Source organism: Hippocampus bargibanti, linkage group LG14 (assembly GCF_051943395.1).
Source record: "Hippocampus bargibanti isolate YZ-2025 linkage group LG14, ASM5194339v1, whole genome shotgun sequence".
In the NCBI taxonomy this organism is placed as follows: Eukaryota; Metazoa; Chordata; class Actinopteri; order Syngnathiformes; family Syngnathidae; genus Hippocampus; species Hippocampus bargibanti.
Window position 1 is genome coordinate 12,930,461 of NC_142747.1, and position 27,562 is coordinate 12,958,022.

At 42.0% G+C, this 27,562-nt stretch overlaps 1 protein-coding gene across 6 annotated transcripts; it reads right to left on the bottom strand.

The window, feature by feature from the left end:
- Positions 1-1,600: 1,600 nt before the first annotated feature.
- sik3 (SIK family kinase 3) lies at positions 1,601-27,544 on the bottom strand. Of its 6 annotated transcripts, none has more exons than XM_089013742.1 (26): positions 27,181-27,544; positions 21,738-21,854; positions 21,577-21,640; positions 21,254-21,415; positions 21,049-21,173; positions 20,115-20,238; positions 19,576-19,694; positions 19,051-19,161; positions 18,698-18,832; positions 17,482-17,559; positions 16,885-16,994; positions 16,475-16,631; positions 16,221-16,370; positions 15,015-15,109; positions 14,249-14,383; positions 13,093-13,234; positions 12,103-12,222; positions 11,810-11,868; positions 11,554-11,663; positions 9,392-9,555; positions 8,687-8,814; positions 7,278-8,053; positions 7,051-7,190; positions 5,737-5,866; positions 5,536-5,662; positions 1,601-5,358 (listed from the first exon to the last, which is right to left on the bottom strand). In XM_089013742.1, exons 1-25 carry the CDS (start codon positions 27,469-27,471, stop codon positions 5,541-5,543), a joined length of 3,864 nt encoding a protein of 1,287 aa, XP_088869868.1. In that variant the 5' UTR covers positions 27,472-27,544; the 3' UTR covers positions 1,601-5,358; positions 5,536-5,540. The 6 variants fall into 6 exon arrangements, with proteins under 6 accessions (XP_088869868.1, XP_088869869.1, XP_088869867.1 ...); XM_089013743.1 differs by having other exon boundaries at positions 7,051-7,205; positions 15,015-15,088; positions 27,181-27,543; XM_089013741.1 differs by having other exon boundaries at positions 7,051-7,205; positions 27,181-27,543.
- Between the last annotated feature and the right edge of the window lie 18 nt (positions 27,545-27,562).

A 27,562-nucleotide genomic window follows, 5' to 3' on the forward strand; every position in this document is an offset into this window, starting at 1 on the left:
TCATTCACTGCCAGACGATGTGCAAAAATGTGTCCACTCCAGTGCCAGGGTTTTTGTCATTTTCACTCAAATTCAAGGACCCACAGAATATTGAGTTTTAAGACGACATAAGCATTCAATTCAGCAGAAGAAACCCTAGACACTCTTCATCAGAAAAAAAGTTGATTCCTAAGTTATATGGGTCTGGAGTTATCTGAGCTTGAAATAGGGGCGGCTGTACAAAATACAATACAATACAATACATACATGTTGATTTACATGTATGTCACGCTACAACAACAGCTGAAGATTGAACAGAGTGCTAACATGTAAAAAAAAGGGCACTTCTGCCCCCTTGTTGAAGGGAAAAACATTGCAAGAGGTCTTACCAGCACTTTATCGGCAGCCCCGTAAGAAAAACCAAAACCCGAACAGATTCGGGAATGGCAGTGAGTCAGTTTTTTTTCTTTTTAACTCATTCATTGCCATTCACTATTCACGATTTTATTTGGGAATTGAAAATATGACGTAGAGCGGTATTCCCGAATTTTTTTTTTTTTTTTTTTTTTTGCTTGAATGCCGATAAAGTGCTGGCCAGACCTCTGGCAATGTTTTTTTCCTTCCACAAGGGACACCATTTTCCTTATTTTTACATGTTAGCACTTTGTTCCAGCTTCAGCTGTTGTTAAAGCGTTATATAAACCAATATGTATGTATTGCATTGTATTTTGGACAACCACCTTCATTTCAAGTTCATATAACTCCAGACCCATATAATTTAGGAATTAACTCTTACGCTGTATTGAATGTTTAAGTAGTCCTAAAACTCAATATTGTTACTACCGGGTTGAGCGAACGCTGGCGCGTGTGAAAAAATATCCTGTGACTGTAAAGTGTCCTGAAGAGTTTTGAAAGGCGCTTAAAGGACAACCGACGTCACTTTTTTGTTTCCTAACTGACATCAGAAAAACGTTTTATAGCATCTAAAATACCCAACATATTATTATAGATATTTTTAGTCAAATGCAAAACACCAATAAAAATGACTTAAAGTGCCTAAAAAGTTTCCGCCGTTTTAATCAGCCGTTTCCACAGGCTGATTAATTCCTTACATGGAGCTTTGTCACCCTCTTCTGCCTCTTTTTGGTCCTACACGACCTTTTCAGACCAAAGTACAGCAAAATGCATTGACATGATGCATGGACTGCTGCAATGTGTCCTTTTTTTTTTGTCCTTCAGTGACGTTAACGTAGGGACTCGTCACCAACTCAAAAACAAGACTTCCAGAATATTCAGCACGAGTCTTAAAACGTGAAATATAGCTATATGTGGTGGAATATTTGCAAAATATGCTCAGTAGAAGTCATTTGAAGACATTTTACAAATTATGGTACTGGAATTTGAGTGGCAATGACAAAAGCCCTGGTACTGGAGTGGACACATTTTTGCACATCGTCTGGCAGTGAATGAGTTAAGCTGAATGGCAACTCCAACTGGAAGGTGAAATTGAATGTGGAAAATAGTTGCTTTGCCCTTGAACTGTTTGACATCACTTATCTCCGAATTTGTGAAAATAATAGCACAGCAGGCAGAAAAGGCCGCACAGACGCACACATTCATGCCATTTTAAAGTATTTATTTATATATATTTTTTTCATCTTAGTTTGGTTGATCATCTCTTTAAACATTGTTGCACTTTAGTATTTCAGTACTCAACATAAATGAAATTGTATAAACAAAGGCAAAAATGCAAACAAAAAGAAGGGGGTCGGGGGGATTGAGCAGAACAGACTTGCAGAGAAGGAAATTGGCTGAGATGAGTGCACATACACTAAAGGGCGGCATCAAGGAGGCAATAATAATAATAATAATAATAATAATAATAAATGAGGAGAGTTAGTCATATTTGTAAACTAGCTCTCCCCCATTCCGCCCCAATCACGTGCAGTGCTTCCGTTTCAGTCGCACTGAGTCTCCCTGTGGTTCCCCAGCCCGAATTTCACGTGCGACTTGCACTTTTTTTTTATCCCACTCGTCACCTCCTCAGATGTTTCCACTCTGGGTGAAATGTTGCCGTAGTTGGCGCCAAGGCCAGCAAAAGCACAGATCTTGCAAAGGAATCGAGGAGAGTTAGAGGAAATGAAACGTGGAAATGTTCATCGAATCTTGGTGGGAAGTATCAGAGTGCAAATGACACGAGCGCAGCTTGACCAACCAAACGACTGCTGGTTTTGAAAGACAACCGTGCAGTCCGGTATAGTGCAACAGGGCCGGTACAAACATTTTACAAGTAGATCTGAAGGTCTTTGCACCTCTTCAGTTTGCATTTCACAAGGGAAAAATATGACATTCAAATAGGAAGATAGGAGAGTTGAGAAGAATGTTTTTTGTGCATTTTTTTAAATAAAAAGTTCTGCTGTAGTTCTCTATCTTTAATTTCCATCTGGTAGTTTTTTTTATGCCCCCCAGCAGTTAACAGCACTGCTGGGGGATCAACTCACCATGCCTAAAATTTTAAAATTCACCAATTGGGTTGTTAGAATTTGCTTTCACACACACAACTTCCTGTTTCCTTTTGCTCATTTGGAGAAAAGTCCATAGTTTAGGTGGATCAACAATTCCAAAAAGAGAGAGTAAGCAGTGTGGTTTTCGTCCCGGCCTTGGACAAGCTCTACCCCCTTAGCAAGGTTCTCGAAGGTGCATGGTAATTCGCCCGACCAGTCTACATGTGCTTTGTGGACTTGGAGAAGGCGTTAGACCGTATCCCTCGGGGAGTTTCGTGGCTGGGGTACAGGAAACCCTGATACGGGCCGCTCAGTCCTTATACGACCAATGTCAGAGTTTGGTTTGCATTGCCGGCAGTAAGTCGGAATCGTTTCCAGTGAGGGTTGAGCTACACCAAAGCTGCCCTTTGTCATCGATTCTGTTCATCACCTTTATGGACAGTTTCTAGGTGTTGAAAGCATTGAAGGGCTCCGTTTTGGTGGCCTCAGTATAGCATCTCTGTTTGTTGCAGATGATGTGGTACTTTTGGGGCATTCAAGCGGAGCTCTCCAAGTCTCACTGGAGAGTTTCGCAGGCAAATGTGAAGCGGTTGGAGTGGGAATCAGCACCTCCAAATCTGAGACAATGGTTCTCAGTCGAAAAAGGGTGGAGTGACCTCTCCGGGTCGGGGAGGAGATCTTGCCCCAAGTGGAGGAGTTTAAGTATCTGGGAGTCTTGTTCACGAATGAGGGTCCGAGGGTACGAGGGAGCAACAGGCGGCTCGTTGCGGCGTCGGCTGTGATGCGGACTTTGTACCGATCTGTCGTGGTGAAGCAGGAGCTGAGCCAAAAGGGGAAGCTCTCAATTTACCGGCCCATCTGCGTCCCAAACCTCATCTATGGTCACAAGCTATGGGTCGAGATCCCAGATACAAGCGGCCGAAATGAGCTTTGTCCATAGGGTGTCCTCCTTTAGAGATAACGTGAGAAGCTCGGTCATCCAAGAGGGGCTAAGACTCGAGCCGCTTCTCCTCCACATAGTGAGGAGCCAGATGAAGTGGCTCGGGCATCTGTTTAGGATGCCTCCTGGACACCTCCCTGTTGAGGTCGGGGACGAGACTATGTCACGCAGCTGGCCTGGGAATGCCTCTGCATCTGCCAGGGTGATCTGGAAGAAGTGGCTGGGGAGAGAGAAGTGTGGGCTTCCCTACTGAAGCTGCTGCCCCTGCGACCCGACCCTGGCAGCAGAAGATGGATGGATGAGTCCTATTGAAACTGTATTATCTGTCCCAGGAGAAGGTGTAATATCATAAAGGGACAACCGGTACAGCAGATCAGGGTGGAAGGAGGAAAAAAAAGGTGTTGTCAGTCTTCATACTTCGATTTTGAATATGTCCAATTACTCCCTTTAGGTTTCCTTTTGGTTAATGCGGCCCTCACCCCTCCCGGAATTAAGTCTTTAGGACTCAAACCAACCCAGACAAAGCCTCTAACCAGAAACTGCATAACCTACCACAACTCTCTCTAGAAAAAAAAAATCGCAACAGCACTAATAATGACATCAACAGAAGAAATATTTCCAAAGAAACAAAAAATATTCATCTCCTCATATTCAAGTGTCTCGATATATTAACACAAAGACGAACAATCATTTTAAGACGTAGAAAGAGCCCTGTCTCTCTTCTCTGTCCGTTTTTGGCAGGAAATTTCAAGATTTATAAAGCAAAAAAAAAAAAAAAAAAAAAAAAAAAAAAAAAAAAAAAACGTAAACATTTCGATAACATTGAATGAAAAAATTAAATGAAAAAAAATACAATAAAATCCTCCCCATCATTTAAAAACAAAGAAACAACAAATTGCAAAAGTGTTTTTCCTATACATGGCATTGCTGTACAAGGAAAGCAGCAAAAATCTGATAAAACTACATACAATGCAATACACTGTCACAGATATGAGAAAGGTAACTACGGGGGGGTTGGGGGGGGGTGTACGGGTAGGGGGTTGAATGGCGACGGGGGAGTCCAAAAAGTAACATGAAATCATGTGGGAGGAAGAAGAAAAACATGGTGTGACCCCAAAGTGCAGAATTCATTTTTTCCCCTCAATTGTTATCATTCTTGATGCAAAAAAAGTTTTTCTATAATATTGTCATCTTAATAAACATGATACTGGAAACTGTGATAACAAGGGGAACTATATAGACCATTACGTCTGACATGGACATTACCATTTGACGATAAACTATATTTAAAGGGGGAAAAAGGGGGGGTTTATAGGGGAGACATTTGCCAGTGGGAAGAAAAAAAAGAGCTGGTCTGTCCTCTGCTCGGTCTTTGAGGGGGGCGGAGCAATGGAGGACTCCAAACACCATTCTTGTCCAGTCTGACAAGCTCTGCAGTTTTCAAGCGGGAGGGGTACAGGGAGAGGAGCGGTGTGCAGCTTCAAGAGTCCTTTCTTCTCCACGCCTCCCCTTGATGCAAGTTGCGCGCCTGGAAAATCAGCCACGCACAGACATGTGCGCGAAATGTGAATACTTTGGATCTGTTGCAGCGGTGTGTCCATTTCTTTGTGTTGTTGAGAGTCAAACTGGCTACGGCGGTCATTGATGCGCAAAACGATGCGCGCATGAGAGGTTGCTCTGCGATTGCCGTGGAGTTGGTCGTTGTCGAAAAGAACCCATGATTTTTGTGCTGGAGATGGTGGCATTTGGACCTTATGAACGTTGATTGCTCCAACTGTCACGTTAGGTCAACTACCCCCCCTGACACCCTCACAAACAGAGGTGGGGAATGGATAAATGGATGATGGTGGTTTTGGCATGATACAGCTCAATTCAAGTCAACACAAGTCGGGATCCTTGACATAAGACCTCTCTGTACATGGGATACAACACACCCTGCGGAGAAGAAACCAGAAAAAATTAGACAATTTGAACCATAAATTGTTGCCATATGCAAGGTGGTGTTTCTTTTCGTAACTTTTAACATCGTATCTTTTATGAACCACAAAAAAAATCCCAAAAAATGAAGTCTTGCCATATAACAGAAATCAACCCGATGAAAGGATTACGTACCACCGCTAGACTCCAGCCTGCTCCATACTGTATTGCAGGTCAGGGGGCTTATAGCTGAGAAGCATATCTGTGGTGCAGGAAGAGGGATAGCAGGTCGGCGCATGGAGCTCCCCTTCAACGTCACATACTGCTCGATATAAACATTTGATTACACATGGATTTTCAATCATGTTTTAGCTCTATGTATTTTTTTATGCTGACCTGATTCTTCCCGCTGGTGCAACTGCTGGCTTTCTGATAGTGACGTCTGGCTGAGAATGTCTGACATGCGAGCGGAACTTAGAGCCTTCCCAGCCAAAAGGCTCATCCCAGACATGGGTTCAGCTTGGTCCTGGACGGAAGTTGATATTCATTAAATTTCAGGGATGCATCGGGGAAATTAAAAAAGGGAGCTAGTTGACCCCTTGTGTCTGAAAACGGGGCCAAATTTGAAAATTGATGGGCACTGATATAACTACGGTATTTATTCGAGTATAACGCGCACCCCTAATTTTCAATAAAAAAATCGGTATAAAATTTTGGTTCACTTTTTCTCGGCTCAGACCAAGCATTGTGATACAAATTTATTGACAATGTAAACACTGAATGACAATGTAAATCCTGAATCAAAACTCCGGATATTGTGCAAAACAGCAATGCTTAACTCACGTTTCAGAGTGGGCGAGGCGAGGAAAGGAAATGAAGCATAGCTAAAGAAATGGCAATCAACAACAAATTAAAAAATAAATAAAGGAATGCGCAAGATCTGAGTCTCTCCGATAATTGAAACTGAAGGGTGAGAATAGCCACGGAAAGGCTGCCCCCTCCTGAGAGGGATAAAGCATTAAATATACATATATGAGAATCTTTTTCGGCAGAGAATTTTTTCCAAGGCCTCGTTTATAAGGCGCACCCAAACTTTGAGGTTTTTTTCAGGTAGAAAATGTTGCACATTATACTCGAATAAATACGGTAGATTGCTGAAGTATACTAAACTAATTAAAATGAACCAATATCCATTCATTGGAGCATATTTCTAAATTGCAAATGAAATAAAATACTTGAGTAAACTATACTTTTCCAATATGTCAACAATTTTTATTCAAGTCAAGGAATGTATTAATTCATAATATTAAAAAAAACATTTTTATTTTCTTTAGTTACTACACAATCAATCCTGTGGTATTTTTGATATTCGACGGTATGATCGAGAAAACAAGGACAACAGACTTAGCACAATATTTCTTACGAGTGTCTACTTTAACAAATTTCTTTCCTTGGAAGATTTCCAATGTGCTGCAACAGCTCTGAAATCATTCCTGTTAGCCACTAAATTCGAATCAAAAACTGCAGTTTGCTGCAAGAAATTATCACTACCCGAAACAGACTAATGCATCCCTGAAATTGTCTTTGAAATGAAATGATATTGAACCTGAATCCTGAGAGGTTTTTGGAAGTCATGGGAAGCTTTTCCAAAATGATGAGAAATCAAAATGTTTTTCTTTGCGGTATGGCGGTGTATACATAGTTACTCACATATGCATCATCGCAGGTCTGGATGGTGTGGTGACGCTGTAATTGTCCTCGGGATCTATAAACTTCTCCCTGCTGACCTCGTGAATAACCCACGCCGTTGTGATCGGGCACCTCCATAGCTTGCCCTGTCTGTCTGGACTCTATATGTTCAGAGTCTGATTAAAAAAAGGATGATGTAAACTTCAATATCAATGCAAAGTACTCCAGTTTGTGCTGGGTAAACCAACCTCTAGTAGTTGGAGGACTTAGATTCATATAGCCACGTCTGTGAGTAGGGGAGTTGTAGGGAGGGGTGCTCCCTCTGGGAGGATGCAGGAGGAGATCATGACCTTCTCCTGCTTTGGCCAGCAGGCCCTCATGCGTGTGGTGGTAGCCAGATGGTACCTCATCTTCCTCCATGCTCTCCGAGTGGGGTAAGATTGGACAAGGTGCTTGGTCAGGCTGCTGCTGTGGTGGCTGAACGTCCGGTGGTCGGATCTGGAGAAGGTGGTGGTAGTGCTTGCCTGCCGGGGAGCCTTGTGGTGCTTGTGGTTCCAAACTCTCACCCTGACTCAGCTGACGGAGAAGTAGCATCTCGCCGTATTCCGGAGTTGTACTACTGGGTGGTGTTGGGGGTGCGGGACATGAACGAGGGCTCTGCCTCTTCAGCAGCACTGCCAGATCCTGCGGGGGTAACCGAGGATCGGCATGGCCCGTCAAAGAGTGGCGGGGGGACAAGAGACCCTGCAGAGTAGGTGTCACATGCTGTTGTGGGGGGCGGTAGTCCACCGGAGTTGGAGAGAGTAACGCTTGCTGTAGCGCTGACGGGGTGCCGTAACTCCCGGTCCCTAAAGCGCCACTTTGGTAACCCTCCAGTCCGGGTACGTTGAAGGAGGGACCCTGCAGGTAAGGCCCATAGGAGCCCAGCACTCCAGGAGCCCCCCGGGTGGCTGCGTCACCAGAAAAAAGGTGCTGGGTGAGCTGGGCCTGGTCATAGGCTGATGAGAAACGTCCGAGGCTACGACTGGGAAGAACACAAGAAAATGAGAGATTTAGAAAGTTGACATTTTATGAGTCCTACTAGCACTAAAATTGGACTGACTGGTGCAGCAGGTCACTACATTCACCCAACAGGGAAAGGTGTCAAAATACGTCACACTCAAAAGTCTTCGCTGAGAGATGAATGGATCTTTGTGGAGGATTTCTGGGTAAGCATTTTAGCAAAGGCGGTTCCACATTCTCTCAGCGAAGGTGTAAATGTGTGAAACACGATAGAAATCTCCTACTGAAACTATGCACACTTCTAAATGTGCTACCCCGGCACACATTCTACATGCACTCACCAAATATTGTAAATTGGAGTTGGCACAAGAGCTGTTGTTGTCATCTGATCAACGTCAATGAGGGTTTTCCCACTTACTGTTGTGTCAGTGATGGTAACTAATGTCCTCGACGCCTGTCCTTAAATGTAAGACGTTTTCCCTAAGTGACATTTGTTCTGGTGTGATTCAGATTAAATTCAAGATCAAAAACAGATCAAACATGGAAAACAAAACTGGAGTGCATTCGAGGTTAAGGTATGTTATGAATTACAACACCCGAGGTCTGTCGGCATTGTAGGCGTTTGACAAACATGGCACAAAGTACAATGTCACACCTGTGCGATTCTGCATTGTCCGCACTCAGCTGCTTCCCGAGAACTCTGTGTCCGCAGGGTGTCGACAAAAAGCTACCTTGCCTCTGTGGTCCGACTCCTAATTCCACTTCCTGTACCTGAATAGTCACCTGAAGAAATCAGATGTTGGTTACTTTACAAATTCAGTACACATATTAACTCATTCACTATCAATGTATTGCATTGTATTTTGTACAGCTGCCCCCATTTCAAGCTCAGATGACTCCACACTCATATTACTTAGGAATTAACTTTTTTTTCTGATGAAAGAAGAGAGTCTAAGGTTTCTAACGCTGTATTGAAAGTTTATGGACCCCTAAAAGTCAATATTATATGGGTCCTGGAATTTTAGTGAAAATGACAAAAACCCTGGCACTGGAGTGGACACATTTTTTGCACATATCTGGCAGTGAATTAGTTTGAAAAAAAGGGAATATGAGTGAAAAAAAAACACCATAAAATGTGGTTCACAGAGAACACGATGGGATTTGAATGCCAATAAGAATGCTTCAATGTGTGCATTTAATTAAAAATATTAATGAACCACTTAAGATTTGGAAGCTCTTGGGGTCGAGAAAAATCAGTGTGAGGTGCAATTTTGCAACAAAAGTAAAACGTGTATGTGTGTATCCAAATGTGACAGTCATCTAACCTTGTTAAAAAAAATATTAATAAAAAAATACTCACTTGCTGCTGTTGAGGTACACCCTGAGCCAACGGGACAGAAGGGTGTACAGAAGATTGCTGACTGGCTGGCATAGCAACTCTTGGAAGGCCTGTGGGTGGTGGGCTACCACTCTGGCCCTGGTACAGTGAAGGGGAACCATGCTGATACGGTACAGAGGACGGACCTTGGGATGACAAAGACAAAAGTCACATCAGAAAGTTTTACAAGGAACAGGTAGAAATAACATTTTAACACAGGAGATCTTTTGTAGAATAATTCTAGAGGACTGTATAGTTGTATAATAAAATTAACTCATTCACTGCCATTCCCGAATGGGGGGGGGGGTGCCGATCAAGCACTGGTCAAACCTCTGGCAATGTTTTCCCTCCCACGAGGGGGCAGCATTTGCCTTTTGTACAGCCACCCCCACTTGCAACCCAGATTACTCCAGACCCATATAACTTAGAAAATAAATGTTGTATGTATGTATTGCATTGTATTTTGGACAACATTTCAAGCTCATAAAACACCAGACCCATATCATTTAGGAATTAACTCTTCATAATGAAAGAAGAGAGTCTAAGGTTTCTTACGCTGCATTGAATGTTTATGTAGTCCTAAAACTCAATATTCTGTGGGTCCTGCAATTTCAGTGAAAATGACAAAAACCCTGGCACTGGAGTGGACACATTTTTGCACATCATCTGGCAGTAAATGAGCTAAAATGCATGGTCATAGACTAGAAGTGTATTCCAGCAACTACAAAACACTTAATTCATCGATCAAATAGTAATTATACTACAATAAAAATGTATTCATAATGCACTTTACATTTTACAAAAAGATAAAAGTGCAATAAACTTTCAGGGTTGCAGAAGATATCCATTAATGGTACTAGTCGTAGCAGTAGTAGTAGTAGTAGTAGCAGTGGTAGTCGCAGAAGTAGTAGTAGTAGTGGTAGTAGCAGTAATCCAAAAGATGGAATACTAGCATAAAGTGTGGCAAGAGTTCCCAAATTACATATCATGTGACTGTAAAGTGTCCTTGAGAGTTTTGAAAGGCGCTTATAAATTAAATGTATTTATTATTATTATTGATCATCAAAACATACTTCACATCAAAATTAAAAAGTTAAAACTTGCTCTTCTGTATTTTTAAGTTGAAACATTTCACTTGGCTTTTTTTTCCCTTTTGGGATGTGTAGGGGAATGGTTTACGTTGACAGTAAGAAAGGTAGGGTTTAGAAATAATGTTGGGAAAGAGTCCTGAGAAACCTTTTATCCCCTTTTGATGGCCTCTATCTCTTGTTGCATTATCTCGGTGGGTTGCGAGAGGCTGGAAATGATGCACAGGAATGCTGTTTACTGATGCTGATCAGGAATGTTGAGGTACAGAACTAGCATAAAGATTCCACGTTGTCGGCAAGAACAACAAAAAAGGCCGTCACACAATTACATTATTCCTTGTGGGGTCACACTGTTCATAGTGCAGATCCGAGTTTTCATACAACAGTGGAAAATGACAATTTTTGTATTTGCAGAGCAGTTTTTCATTCCGTCAAATTAAAATTGGGATTTGGCTGTCACAAGTGCCTTGGAGTAGACTTTCTGGTGGTTATCACGAAGCATTTTTGGGTCCACCAAAGCAGAGAGAACATCTCTTTTCAAGGGCGCAACCATCCTACTCTGTAGCTTCTTAGTAAACCACAGGGTTGTTCTTCAGAAGGACAATGCTTTCGTCTTTTTTTTTTTTTTTTTTTTTTTTTTTTTGGGGGGGGGGGGGGGGGTTCAAGCCCAAAAATTGTAGAGTTCAAGTCGGTCACTATCATCGACTTTGCAGCATTAGTGGCTGGGAGTTTTTAGACAGCAGTGTTCATTGAGTAGGGATTTATCCACCCATCCATTTTCTAATCCGCTTATCATCACAAGGGTTGAATGCGTACTGGAGCCTTTGCCAGCTGTATTCGGGCAGTAGGCGTGGGTACACCCTGAACAGGTTGCCATGGTATCGCTGGGAACGCATAGACGAACAATCATTAACACACTTTATCACACCGATGGACAAGCTAAAGTGTTTAATTAACCTGCCATGCATGTTTTTGGGAACATGGGAGGAAACCGGAGAAAACCCAGGAAAAACAATATTCAAGTGTGTGTTCTATTTGAGAAATTACGGTACAAACCGTGCCCTTGCATCATGCCTGCGGAGCCGGGCGGAGAACTCTGATTTGGCTGTCTGAAGAGGTGGTTGTTCGGATGTGTTGGCGGTGGACTGGATGGCTGGATACGCAACCTGAGGGAGGATGAGAGAGAGCGATGGAAAGAATATCGCTTACAACACTTGTGTAACATTTCTGTCGAGAGCTCTGCACCAATCGTAGCAAGTTTATTCTTCAGTGGCTGCAGAAGGGATACAATACAATTGTCGAAATACTTTACCTCTGGAGCTGGTGGGTTAGGTGACTGGGTTGACTTTCTCCATGGCCTAAAGAAAGACCCTATAGAGAATTTTGAAAAAAATTAAAAAGTGATTGAAGAGAGAGTAAATTGTCCATGAATGAGTGGACAAGAATTACAAGTTTAACGCACATTTTTTCCCCTGTAATGTATTTATTTATGTATTTATTTTGTTTTCAAGGGTATTCAGAGACCCGCACCTTTGCGGTTTAGAATTCAGACATTCTCATTTATAAAGATGTGGCTCTGCATCAGGATATGAATGTAGTGCATACCTGGATTTGCTGGTGGAGGATTTGTTGCTCTTGCTGGTAAAGGATATGCTGTTGTTGGGTGTGTTCCAGGAATCGCTCATCCTGGTGAGCCGCATACATTTTCTGGAGCTGTTCACACTCCTGTAAAAGGATCAGACAATTAGGACACAATTTTATGACTTTCTTTCAACTTTATGAGGAATAGTCATGTACAAGGTGGCTTTATTTGCACAATATAGCACATCTCATTAACAAGGCAATTCAATGTGATTCACACCTAAACACATTTCACTCTGTCACTGCCATACCCGAATTTATTTGGGAATTAAAAATAGAACGTAAGGTGCCATTCCTGAATTTTTTTCTTGCTAGGGTGCTTATAAAGCACTAGCCAGACCTCCGCCAATGTTTTCCCTTCCACAAGGGGCCAGTATTCCCTTTTCCATGTTAGCGCTTTGTTCCAGCTTCAGCTGTTAAAGCGCTATATAAACCAATGTGTATATATTGCAGTGTATTTTGGACAGCCGCCCTCATTTCAAGCTCATATATCTCGAGACCCATATAATTTAGGAATTACTTTCTTTTTTTACTGTTGAAAGTCTAAGGTTTCTTACGCTGGATTTAATGTTTATGTAATCATAAAACTCATTCTGTGGGTCCTGAAATTTTAGTGACAATGACAAAAACCCTGGCACTGTAGTGGACGCATTTTTGTACATCTGGCAGTGAATGAGTTAAAAGCAATCAATCTGAACCCAATTGTACTCTGAATGAGCATGAGTATGGATATAACTTTTAAATCTATGATTATGTATCCAAAATTCTGCATTCTATTGCATGAGGCATCTCTACGTTGTACACATTTTGGCGTGAGACTGGGTATATGATGAACCTGTAGGGCTGTAAAATTAATAACGAAGCGCAACTTGTCATTGGTCAGGCAACAACGACCTATTTTAACTTAACAATGCAAATAACACTCCCCCCCCCGACAATAAAGCCAGTAAGTACCTGCTTGAGTTGCTTAATGAGGCTACTGTTCTCTAGATGTGTTTTGAAGGCTTGAATGGTGGCAGCACCGTCAGAGAACCTTCTGACAGGTGAGAAGCGTTCCATAGGAAGATGAAGTGTGTTACAGTCTTTATAGCTTGATCTGCAGAGCAAAACAAATCGTACAGGCACACACAGGCACACACAACACACACACAGGCACACACACACACACACACACACACATACACAAAGAAACCAGCCACACAGGTATAACATGACATAACATAAATGACACAAACATTTTCAGTCACAGACAAGGACAGGGTACACAAACAAAGAAAAATAATTAGGTATCATTCACAAAATGCCAAAGAGTCCTAGTTTGAAAGTTCAGGAAATGCAATGCCCTCTAAATAGGAGGTGGGTGGACAAGTGAATGGTCTTTGACTCGCCAGGTCAATCGCCTAATCTTAACCCAAGAGAGTATGGGTTTTGCTTCCAGAAGAGGAGACGTTTACTCACTTGAAAAGTGATTGGCTTCAAAGAAAAGGGGCTCTGGTCTGATTTACGTCTTGATGTAAAATGCCATAAAATAAAAACTGGACATTTTGCTTATATTCATCATTTGATCCGGAATACATCCACAAAAACATTATCTTACCATCCCAGTGCTTTTGGAGTGGACTGTAGATATGTGTGTGTGTCTGTGAGTGTCAGTGTGTTTGCACGACCAATCTGACTATCATTCAATGGCTAACATTTGTGGGAGTATTTTGTTAGTATTGCGTCTGTTGAGAGGAAATTGTTGTGGTGGCATGAGGAAGGGATATCGTTGCTGGTGTGACAACATTTACATCAAAAACAGCCTGTTTATACCCACTAAAAGCAACCTGCATCAGCTCTCGCTCCAAACATCAACTTTTTAACAAACAAGATCAAGAAAACAGTCGAATGTGTCCATTGTAAATCAGCCAGACAAAAACACCCAAATCGACATCATGAACGAGGGACAAAAAAAGTTTGTACAATCTAAAACAAACGTTTCTGATGCACGAAACTGCACTGGGGCTATCGTTCACTTCACAGCAAACACCACTACAAAAAAAAAAGGAGTCCGCAAGTTTGAATTGGTTTAGTTTGTGCATAACAGCACAGAGTGGGTGCATCCCCTCACCGCGTGTGTGTGTCAGAGGCCCAGCCCACCCTCTGGCGGGGGCCCTGTGACCGTTGGGGTTCTGCCGAGGGATCGCCATGCGATGTGCTCATGAGCGCGTGCGTCGTGTGCCGCTTGCAGCGGTTCGCCAGGTACCTGGGCCGCAAGGAGGGGTAGGATGGGGTGAGGGTGGGAGACACGAAGCAGCGCTGGTCAGCTCACTGCCCTTCTTTACTACTAGAGACAGAGGGGAAGGCCAACCCATTCCCAACACTGCCAAAAGGGGGTCAATCAAAATAACATCTTGCCTAAATGTAAAATATTACTCAACAAAATAATTTCAGAGCTGCTGACCGGAAATGTTTTTTTTTTACTTTGCAAGCTTTGCAAGCTGAGCGTTAGCAAAGCTGGAAAAAAAAGGGTGGAAACAGGTATCAACAATTTGCCTTTATGGACAAAAGAATCACAAAGTGGCAGATTCAGAGTTGCCCTGGAATTGTTGGCTGATTGAGTTGAGAGCCAGAGAGAAAGGCACTTGCACGACGGTAAAAGTAGCAGGGGTAAGGGGAGCACCACAGTAGAGTGACCAGCACTCGTAGGGGGAAAAAAGCAGGGCACACATACCCCAGAAACCAAAGCCACCAGCAGAAGATACGATCACTGCAACACTAACAGTCCCTTTAACAGTCAGCGACTGCAAAGGTAACGTGACACTCACACGATCCACTTTGAACAGCAACACTTGGTACAACGTATCTCACGACCAAAAGCTGGTATGCTAAATTACCTTTGTACGGCTTCTTGATCTGGCTCTCCGTCTGATCCCTCTTCATCCACCGGAGCGACGGCAGGAATAGGGTGCTGAAGGAGGCAGAGAGTTTCCTGGTCAACAACAATGTCCGTTAATTTTTTTTCATGTCAATGCAACATATTATAAATAGAATCATGATAAGAATACTGCATTTTTGAATGAGAAAGGTTTCCCAAATATAATATATAAATATATAAACATTTTCCATATATAAGGCACACCACATTGTAAGGCGCTACAGTAGAGGCTTGGATTACGCACAACTACTTCTACAAGGGGAAATGGGAGTCGATGGCTGCTGACAGTACAGTACAGTAATCCCTCGTTTATCGCGGTTAATGTGGACCGGAACCACCCGCGATAGACGAAGAACCGCTATGTAGCGAATCATTCATGGATTTGTATATTTACAGGTATATAAGAACAAAAAATATTTATAAGGCCAAATGTAGTAGAACACAGTACAGGATAGTAAATGTTTGTAGTACAGTCCATAACTATAATGCAATTAAGTAAATAGTCCCCGATCAACATGCAGTATATACAGTATAATATTTACAGGTACACTACTCGTCTTTCGTGATGTAATGCACTATAGATACACTGCCGTTGTAATGGCGTACAACAGTGACATAACTTTCTCCTTCTCTCACTTTGTCAGGTAATTTTACTTTTTCACTCACTGTCATCATTTTGTTTTCCTTTTATTTTTGGGTTTGTTGGATGATTTTGAAGGCACAGGGCATTTGGGAGCCATTGTTGGGCGAGGGCGTATTAAGTGCGAATGAAAATACGAGAATACGTCCAGTACGTAACCTGAACTAATGCGATGCGAGAGCAGGAGACAGGGAAAAGCATTCATGTAGGTCGAATGCTGTCCAGTCGTGTCATCGCTCAGCCAATCAGCTTGTTTTACAGTACTGTAATATAGTTAATTTTGCTGCCATTGGCGGCTTTTTTTTAAGCTTAAAAATAAATCAGCGATACATCAAGGGTTGCGATAATCGAACCGCAAAGTAGCAAGTCATTACTGCAGTTGCAGGGACCTGTTATGGCTCAATATTACTTGACATATAAGGCGCACCTGTATATTAGGCGCATTTTGAAGAAAATTAAGGCTTTTGGGTGCGCCTTATACACTGGAAAATACGGTAATAATCAACAATGCGTCTGACTACTCACTGGACTGGTAACAAGAGGTGATGGTCCCCGGGGCCTTTTCAGGAGCTGAGCATGTAGTTGGATATTGGCACCACCATCGGAAGCTCTTCGACCCAGGGGCCCCATGCCGTTGAGTAACTGCAGAGTAGGTGGTTGCAGTAATGACTGCTCCTAAAGTGCGAACATGCGCAGAAAATCAATCAAGTCAGGAGTTAATATTGGCCTCTTATTTGATGATTTAAGGGGACACCTATGCCACATGGAAATTACGAAACCTTGTACTCCAGGTGCTGTGTGGGCTGTAGGCTCTGCGTTGGCATGAGAGTGTGCATTTGTCCCAATGTCGGCGTGAGTGGAGGAAACGGGGGCTGGGGCATCGCTCCCCGTGGGAAACCTGGTGGTAGTTTCTGGAGGGCCTCTTGCATCTCAGTCCTTTAATCCGAGGAGAAAAAAAAACAGAAAAAGAGACGACATATGCCTTAAAGATGAGCTACAGTCACCCCAAAGATTTAAACATCAGAATCAGCACCGTTGAATAGAAGACACACACAAGTAGTTCACTTTCTAGTTACAAGCCGGTCAGAGGAAGATAGACAAGATTGGCATGGACAAGACAGAGCGATGAGTCTGGCAGGTCACTCTTAATCGCCTTGATTCTGATTTTGAAAAGATATGACAGTTTTACCTTTGGTCTGGTACACCCACAGTGTGCCGCCTCATTGAGAGGTACCGAGCCATGGCTTCAGGTGATGGCTCTTCGCCTTCATCACTGTCGAGTGCCATATTGCCATCCGGCTAAACAAAAAAAAAAAACACATACAGTAAAGTCTCGTTATATCGATATCGGATATATCGATAGTCCCGGTTATATCGATACTATTTCTATGCACGCACGGAGAAAATTACATGCAAACAGGGTCGGATATATCGATAGTCCCGGTTATATCGATATTTTTTCGGACTCCCTTGAATATCGATATAACGAGACTTTACTGTATACATATTTATTTGAGCATTATCTAATAAATACGTGTAAATAAAAAGAAACTGAAAAATATATATTCAATTTTAAGACAATTGGAATACATTTTAAATTAAATTTGATCCAGTGTTCTAATATTCATGTCTATTTGATTGAATCAACTTGGATATTTATAACATCAGACATTTCTAACCATGAAAATTCTGTTAGAAATCTTCATTTTACTTCACCTTCAGTTGGCATAAAATTACAAATTGAGCCATCCATGAAATATTGCACTCAGTGAATTATTCAACTCACCTCAACAATCTGGTTCTCTGGGTTGATAAGCTGGACATGAGGAACTGTGATGTTAACTGGATTGACCTGTGGATCCATCTGCGCAAGCAAACATGGAGACAAAAAGGTCAGGTAGGGATTGCACTCATTTGTGAAACAATCCTCTTAAGTGAGTGGGATCGGCACCTTGGCTAAGTCAGTTACCTCCATTTAGTGCAAGGGCTTTAAAACTTGCCATTTGATATGGAGGTATAATGGGATATATTGATTAAGGGATTAACATCATTTAAAAAAGTATGTGTGTGTGTGTGTATATATATATATATATATATATATATATATATATATATATATATATATATATATATATATATATATATATATAGTGATGTCACGAGAGGCTGGGTTCTGGAGGGCAAATACATCTCACTAAGATGGCTTCACCCAGAGAGAGTTTTGGCCCCATCTGGTGGAAGGCAGCAATTCAAACACCACACCTGTGGCTGATCACTCGCTTGATTGGCAGGCAAGGCTTTTAAGGCGGAGAGCCTCTGAGTGTGAGCCCAGGGGAGACAAGCTCTGTGGAGAAACTGATTGCTGCGTGGAACTCATTGCCAGTTGGGACCATACGACAGGACACTGGATTCGGACCTTGCTAAAGACGGCTAGGCTACATGAGGAGGACATCAAGAGGGGTGAGGCCTAGAAACTCATGGAAAAGAACTCCGTCTTCAGTTTCACCTCAGAAGAGACTTTATTATGATTTAAATATTGGAAGAGACACTATTCTTGCCTTTGTTACGTGTGAATCCCCCCTGAAACCCTTTATTAAAACCTTTGTTTGTATTCAAACCTGTCACCCATTGCGCTCCTTGTCCTGTCCCGCTGAGAGCTAGCCTCTCATGACATTACAATATATATATATATATATATATATATATATATATATATATATATATAAAGCTCCTAAAATCACACTTTGCAACAGCAGAGCAGTGCCAGTGAACAAAAAAATCTATTTATTATAGTAGTCTTGTGAGATGACATTTAATGTTCAAATCTTACAATTCAAGTACGACACTGAAGTTCAAATAATGCTCTGACTGTATTATATTTTTTTTCATATTTCGGAAAAGGTATTTTGAAAATAGACCAATTGGAAATCAGCTTTATTACCAGAAGAGGTTGTGGTCAAATTTGGAGTTTCCGATGCAAATTCAAATCGAAAAACACTTACCTGTACAGCGTTGATGGGATAGCTAATGGGGCGTGGTGTGGGTGGAGCAACACGCAAGGTCTTGTGTTTCTTGAGACGATCAGATAGCAAACTGTAGATGGCACTGTAGTGATCATACGCATCTGTGTGGAGGGACTGAAGAAGGAGAACGGGGTATATGTTTAACACAAGTGTTAATTTTACCTGCCTAAAAAACCATTTGGCCCACACACAAAAAAAAAATTCAATGACATGCGGCCAGTTGTGTAATTTAACCCGATTACAACATCTCTAATGGGGCCTTTACAGACCTAATAATACTTTATATTTCAGTGGTTCTAATAAATGTGGGTTTTTGATTGCTATTGTCTGACCTGAATTGTACGTTCTCGGTCCAGGCCCATCTCAGACATCGCTATTAGCACCTGCTCGTTGATAAGCTCCGTCTCTCTTTCTGTTTTAACAAGCTCACACTCTGCTATCAACTGAATGGGAGATGGAAGGAATAAAACAGGATTATTAAAAAAATAACATCAAAAGAGCATCAAGTACCAGTGCTATACCAAACCAAACGTTTCTGGCAAAAATACAACAACTTTTAATTAAGTCTTCTTATCCCCGATTGGCTCCAAGGGATTGGCATAGCGACCCCTCTGCATGATTGACAATGTGCACAATACACAAAACACAATAAAACGAAGATATATTTAGATTTGTGGATCTGAATTAGCTTTCAGATTAGAGTGGCACAATACTGTATTTTTTTCATACACAGTATGATGCAAGCCCTTCTCTCAAACCTTTCTAATATTAAATTCTTAATTATCTTAAATATAAAGTCTGATGAATCCTAACAACATATTTTTTTCCTATAGTCCAAAAAGTGCACAATCGCTCACCCTATCGAAATCAGGGTCTGGGTCTCCTTGTCTCATCCACTTGTTCTTACAGATTTGTTCCATTGTCAGGCGTCTGCTGGGCTCCAAAACCAACATATGTCTGATCAAATACTCACAGTCTGTTAAAAAAAAACAAACACACATGATTACCATAAGAGCGATAGGTATGGTGCCTGTTTCAATCAGTTCCTTACATACATTTTTATGGTAGATCTGTTCAGATAGCTGCAAGATCTTACAGAGCACCCATTGGCTTTATGTGTAGTTTTACAGCAAGTCATTTTACACATGAGGAAATTCAACAGACGCGACAAGTTGTATTTGAAGTCAACAACTTGGTCTTTATCGGTGATGTGCGACGAACGGTTAACATTCATTCAACATTCAACTTAACTTAGTTATCTGAATGATCTGTTATTACCATCGCCTAATTTACCTGGTAACAGTCAAATAAGGGGAGGACAGGCTCTTATTTTTTCCCCACTTAAAGCACCGAGTAATTTTAAAGTGCAACTAATTAGGGTAGAAATAAGACCTACCGGTAGACATGAAGAAGGGGATGCGAAATTTGCCACTTAGGACACGGGCCCTCAAATTATGTAGTGTACTGCCATCAAAGGGTAGGGCACCACACACCAATACATATAAGACCACACCTAAGCTCTGAACAAGCAAAAGAGAGAAGGATTGTCACAATTTTCAAACTACATTGGCTTTTTCACTATGATGAGCGAGTCTGTGTAAGCTCTCAGTCGTACAGGAGTGGTCCATCGATGAGAAGGTTTCTTCAGCCGTCATCTGTACAAAAGTGAAGGTTTCGGACGTTTCGCCTCCTATCCAAGAGGCTTCGTCAGCGAACTAAAGTCTGACTGGTCAGACCCTGGTCACTGGACCAGTCAGACTTTAGTTCGCTGACGAATTAAATAGAGTAAAGTCTCGTTATATCGATATTCTCGGGAGTCCGAAAAAATATCGATCTAATTGGGACTATCGATATATCCGACCCTGCGCGCATGTAATTTTCTGCTTGCGTTCATAGAAATAGTATCGTAATAAGCGGTACTATTGATAGAACCGATATCGATATAACGACACTTTACTGTACATTATTTATTATTTAGTTTTATTTGGTTCTTTTGACTTCAAGATGGCGCCGCAAGAGTGGCTACCTTGCCAGCAGCTCATGTATTCTGTTTTTCTACTTCTTTCATTCCTTTCATAACTTTGCTGCTGTGAAATGTAAATGTCTCCACCGCGAGACTAATAAAGGTAAATCCAATCCATTCCAATAGCCAGCTAGATAGCTAGAAATCACTTCAAATTACTTCAAACACTTTTTCTAACACTACTTAGTTACTCGCTAGCCTCCCAGAAAAGTAATTCATTCCTATCGCCATATCTTCAAGATCTGACGTGACAAAAATTCTCTTGACAGAAAGATGTGGAGGAGCAAAAATCTTATTGTCAACTCACCCATATATCGACTTTCGGCCCATCATATTCTTTGCCTTCAAATAGTTCCGGTGCAGCATAGGGTGGGCTGCCACACCAAGTCTTTAACAGTTGTCCTCTGGAAAACAGGTTACTGAAACCGAAATCTGAAGGGAAAAGGGGGTGGTTAAATTCATTGCCTGAAAGCAAACACGCCAGTCAGACTATGGTGTGCAAACTCACACACCTGCTATTTTGATGTTGAGATTGTGATCCAAAAGCAGGTTCTCTGCCTTCAGGTCTCTATGAACGATATTACGGCAGTGACAGAAATGAACTGCTGCAACAATCTGTTTGAATTTCTTCCTGGCGTCCTTTTCTGCCATACGTCCATGGGCTACCAGGTGGTCTGCAAATGTAAAGCATAACTGGGTTGGTTGTGAGGATTCTGTTGGGATTCCTCCACAAACAAAAAAAAAAAAAAATAGAAAAACTGACAACTATTTAAAAGAATTATTGAGAAGCAAAAATCCATCCATTAAAAAAGTCTAAGTGGGGGGAGAGCCTTACCAAAAATTTCGCCGCCACTGGCATATTCAGTTACCAAATAAATCATTCTCTCTGTCTCCATCACCTGAGGACAAGAACATGCATGACAACCAAACCAGTCAGGGCCATCACAGAGGAATGACGAACTTAACAGAAACACTATGCAGAATCTGCTAACTCACTTGGTACAGACGAATGATGTGCGGGTGCTTTAGCAACTTCATGATTTGAACCTCCCGAAATATCTTTTTCAAATTTTCATCATCCAGCTGGGTCTTGTCCACTATTTTTATCGCCACCTGGTAAGAAAGAAACAAGATTGGGATACATGGGAAAAAAACAGTCACACCAATCTCAATCGTTGGATTGTCTCAGCCGATATTTTGCATTTTACTAAAATTCTGTAGGGTCGAGTGGTTAGCGTATTGACAACTCGGGGCAGAGATCATGGGTTTCATTGCCTTCCTGTGTAGAGTTCACAAGTTGTGCCTGTGCGGGTTTTCTCTGGGTACGCTGCTTACCGCCCATATTCCCAAAACACGCATGGCAGGCTGAGTTAACACTCCAAATTGTCCATTTGGTAAATTTTTGTTGCTGTTTTGAAACTGTGAGGCGAACATGATCAATCATATGAAAATAGTTGTCTCAAGGTCCCGTCAGACAAAAAAAAATCTCTGAAAATGAACCTCTCCAAGTTGGCAGACTGTAATTACAGCAGTGCCATTTTTGTCTGCTCTGAACTTCTCCCCTTCCGGCTGCCTTCAATGACCAGTCAAATTAGAGCCTTTGAGATTAGCAAATCACGTTTTGTCAAATTGTAATTACATTGTAAATGTAAGTACCGTAAATGTTCATCTCAAACTGAAACTTTTAGCAGCTGCGCAGCAATTCAGCCATTTTTTTCTCCCCTGAGACAAGTAGCCTTTTTCTAACAGCAAAGCGGGGAAGGCATTTGACAAATGAGCAGAAATCTACGTCACAACCATGCCAAAATCTGATCCGCTCATTTTGCAAGCCTTGTGAATGTTGTCGCCTTTTTGCAAATGAGCGACAAACCGCATTATGGTCAACCTTACTTTGATCGAAACCAACGTATGCACTAATAGACCCCAAACATGACCTTTGATAGTCGGTAAGGTCATTGCATGGCTAGCCAAGCTGCTGCAATGGGACGAACACAGTTTAAGAAGACGGGTGTGTGAGAGAGCGCTTCTTTGCCAATTCCTTTCATGGTTTGATCAAGTGGATCTGATGGGACTGTTTAAAAATGTTACCCTGGACTAAAAATAATCGACTGTTGAAGTGTGTGTCACAAAAATCCATGCATGTCCAATGGGAACAAACACTCTCTCTCAAATTCTGTTGTGTTCCATCCCAACCTCCCGTTTCCTGATAACCGAGGGGCAACGGCAGCCTGACAAGACAGACTTCCTGTTCCAGACAGAAAGGGGAAGTAAGAGAGTGGGTGGGTGCAGGGGAACTCCTGAGACAGTACAAAGCCACATAAAACAATGACAATTTTTAAAAACATGCACTCGGCAAAATTTTACTTTTGTGCACAATGATGTGAATTTCTCACCGGACGCTTGCGCTCATGCTTTTCAGCTTTGGCCAAACACAGCAGAGTGAAAGTCATTTGACCGTTGTATTAAGTTCATCCTGTCTACTTGATATCTAATTTAAAACAGATTATTTACTTAAAGACAGTGTATTGTAGGTGTTCAAATACCTGACATGTTCCGGCGTATACTTCCGCCTTCGTCAGAGTGTCCACTGTCAGGTATTTGAACACCTACAATACATTGACTGTAAGTAAAGAATCTGTTTTAAATTAGAAAGTCATTTGAGTTTGAACCAAATTCATGGAAATCATATAAACATTCACGGATCCCAGGGATAATAATAATAAGAATAATTTGCTGTGGCGACCGCTTGACGGGAAAAGCCGAAAGGAAGAGAATAATAATAATAAATAATAATAATAATAATAATACATTTCATTCATAAGCGCTTTTCAAAACTCTCAAGGTCACTTTACAGTAACAGGAATGGGCAACGACATTTTTTTGACAGGAATACTTCATCATCCGACGTATAATAAAAGCACATTGAGGCTTCTGATATATTGCGGCTAAAATCTGAGGATTTGGACATTTTTACGTCCAACAATCGCTCCAAATGATTACTAAAACTGATTAGTTGATCATTAATCATGACATTTTTACCTCTCTAGGTGTAACACAGTGTCAAGTTTGGTGACGCTAATTTATGGTAGCATCTGCTATGGATAACCAAGGGATAATCAAAACCTGGATGGCAAATAACTTCTTGAACTTCAATGACAAGACTGACGCGATGCTGTTTGGTCCCAGTGGCCCATGTGCATCTCATCCTGTTGACTTGGGCCCCCTTGGCTCCTTATCTGTAGTCAACAGTCTCAAATTTGGATCTTAAACTAGACAGTGACTTTAAACTTGACCGACAAATCGGTGCTGTTGTTAAATCCAGCTTCTTCCATCTTGGGCAGCTGGCTAAAATAAAACCTCTCCTTTCTTATGAACACCTCGAAGCGGTAATTCATGCCTTTGTCACATCTCGGCTTGATCTTGACTGGTACTCGTAAGAGGGAACACATAACTCCTACTCTGGCATCTCTTCACTGGGTCCCTATAATTTTTAGAGTTCTGTTCAAGATCTTATTTGTTTTCAAATCTTAAATGGCCTCTTTTCTCCTTATCCTTTCCGAGCTCATCCTCCCCTACACACCTTCCCGGCGCCTTAAGTCTGATGGCCAGATATTATTAGATGTGCCAAAAACTAATCGGAGGCTCAGAGGGGATCGAGCCTCTTCCGTTGTTGGTCCCAATCTCTGGAATGACCTGCCACTGAACATTCGGCAAGCCCCTTGGCTGCCCATCTTTAAAACCCGTCTCAAAACTCCCTTGTACTCTTTGGCATTTCACTCAGAATGATTCTGACTTGATCTCGGTTTAACTCCCTGGTGCCTTGTACTATCTTTGTGACTGCTTTATTTCCTGTATATGATCACTGTCCATGTTAAGCGCTTTGTTATAGCTTCAGCTGTTGTTAAAGTGCGATATAAATCAATATGTATTGTATTGGATTCATTAACCAAAACAAAGCTACTGTATATTTGGTGACAACATATCATGGACAACATAAATTTTCCATTATTTGAATGAATTTGTCATTCTAGGAGGGCTGAAGGTGTAATCACCAAAATTGTGTTATTTTGCGGCGATCCCGACTGACCCAGAATAGGATTTGTCAATTGCTTCACACAAAAACACCAACGTCCTCCTTTCCCCATCAAGCTCACAAATCAGATGAGGCGTGTTACTCATGACAGGTGATGCAAGCCAATCAGCTTTGAGCTGCTGCTCATCAACTCGGGGGAACTTGCACTGAAGCATATTTACATTAAATACACAAGATACGCTTCTTAGATGACGCAGCTAAACACCATCCACTATCATCTTCGTCAAAGTGGTGTTCTTTAAAGCGCCCTTAACGAGAACCCAAAGTGTAAATGGGAGAAATTGTATCTTTGACACAAGACTACGGTTCAAATCCCAGTCACAACACTCACACGCCAGTCCATGTATTGAAACCCAATTCCAAACCACTGCCTGTGTTAAAACAAGAGGGATGCATCAGATAGGGCATTCTGGGTTAAAATGGCGAGAAATGTATCATTACTGTAGCGACATAACAACAACAACAAAGGTCAAGATTGAATGTACAATGAACTCATGTGTTCTATAGATGTCTGTATGAATGGCAGGACAACAGAAGTCCAGAAATGCATCTGAGCAATACATGACGAAACGAAAAAGAGAGTGAGAGACAGAGACAAAACAATTGTGTTCGACCATGGTACCAGATTAAAACCACCACAAGACACGGCACTACAGAAGCTTGCCCTTTCCTCCCTCGCAAGCTGCAGATGGAAAACAGATTGACGCACGTCTTTTAGTAGGCATGCATATAAACACGAGCATGTAAACATGACAAAAGTGTACACATACAGTCTGAAAGCCACTGAGTAGGCTGAATGGTTGCACTAGTGAGGTTTCAACTGCAGACTTCCAAGATTTAAACACAAAAAAATCTCACATGAATCACAATTTGTAATGATTACATTCTGTTGTGTTTGCATCATGAAATCCACCAACGTTGTCTAATATGCTAGCCGAAGTAATTAACATCTCTTTTATCTTGACAGGCATTGTGACAATTGTGACCAAGAGGATGAATGAAAAATAAAAACCTCTTATAGCACACAAGTACTTCCCAATACACCCTGTGGGTTCAAAACACAGAAATGTACTTTTGACAACAAGACTGTCATGGTTGCAGGGGTTGCAAAATAAGATATTCAACTGACATACTTTCCAATAGGAGTTTTGATGACAGGTCTCACTCAACTGATCCATAATGATATTTGGAGCATGAGCATAATCACGACTGAACCGCAAGTTTGGTGCTTGGGAAGACTTAACCAGCAACAGAATGTTTAAACCGATGATGCCTAAGTGTCGCTACACGGAATAGGATGGTCCGCGTAGCGTAGGTCTTTGTTGCACGTAGATGTGAAAAAAGCCTGTGTTATGCAACATGCTTTGTTGTCTGTTTGAACTCTAAGAAACACAATATCACACACATGGTGATGGTGTTTGACACAAGTCATCAAACTACGTCGATTTGTTGAGTAATGACTCTTGTTATTTCGCTTATGCACATGTTGCTCTTTCATGCTCAGTTTCTCAGAATCAGAATCTTGTTTTTCCATTAAATTGACACCTTGTTACGATGCCAACCTCACTGCAGATGTACCACTGACATAAAATCAATACGATGTGTAAGTATTACTACTCCTGAACTTTCCTTTTGCTACGTTTCTCAATTTTTCGTTTTCATTGAATGCATAATCCAAAAAAGACTCCTAAATTGCTAATTTGTGAGGTGCAATTTTGACTTTGCCAGTGTGTACTTGGCGCAACTAAGGTGTGCATCAATATTTGAGATGGTAAAAATGGAGACATAAAAAAGGCGGCGTGCTTGTCAAATTTGCTCAGATATTTTAATGGGCGACGGGTTACTTGAACTAACGGAACATTTATCTCGTTATAGTTCCCAGTAACCAGGACGTTTAAGTAAATAATGTGAAAGATACACGCAAGCGTTTGATTACTGGGATCAGACTGGCATTTCTTTAAAATACCTTCATTCTAACAAACAGCTAATTCGCGGCTAGGCTAACAGCTACAGACGGAACATTCTGCGTCTTTTCTTAGATCTTCGCCAGTACCCTTGTCTCCGTCCTATGGGCTTTTCGACACACAAACCGCGGACAATGACGCTTGCAAATTATTTGGACGCGTCGCTGGTTTGTCCCTCGTCAATGCGTTTAATGGCGAAAATGTCAAATGATGTCCTGCATTGAATGACCTGACGACAGTCGGTGGTGTCACTAAAAAGCGAGCTTGGCGTTGTGTCTGTGGAGCTTAAAGGCCCTAGCTTCGTCTTCAGTGTTCCGCTCAAAAGCCTGGGAAATTTGCAATGACAACTTGCCAATGGTCACCTCAAACGGGCAAGCCTTACCTTTGCTTTTGTAATGATGTGGGTGGCCAGTTTGACGACGGCGAAATTTCCCTTGCCGATGGTCCGCTCGATCTCGTAATGGCCCACTCGTGCAGGGGGGGCCCTGACGGTCGAGGTCTGGACAGGATTGGAAATGCACCCGGTGGTCGCGCCGGGACGACTTTGGGGGCTGATCCCGCAGGGTGGCTGGGCTCGGTTCTGAGGCCCCATGGCTACGTGGTTCGGTCGGACAGAGTGCGCTATACCGGCCGCGGGAGTCCCAGCGGCACCTCCGCTTGACACGGCCGCCATCTTCTCGCCTCTCTGCGGGAACAACAAGCAGCATAGCGCAGCGAGCGCACGCCCCCGCCCTGCGTCATTTACGTGGAGCTCTCCTTCGCAG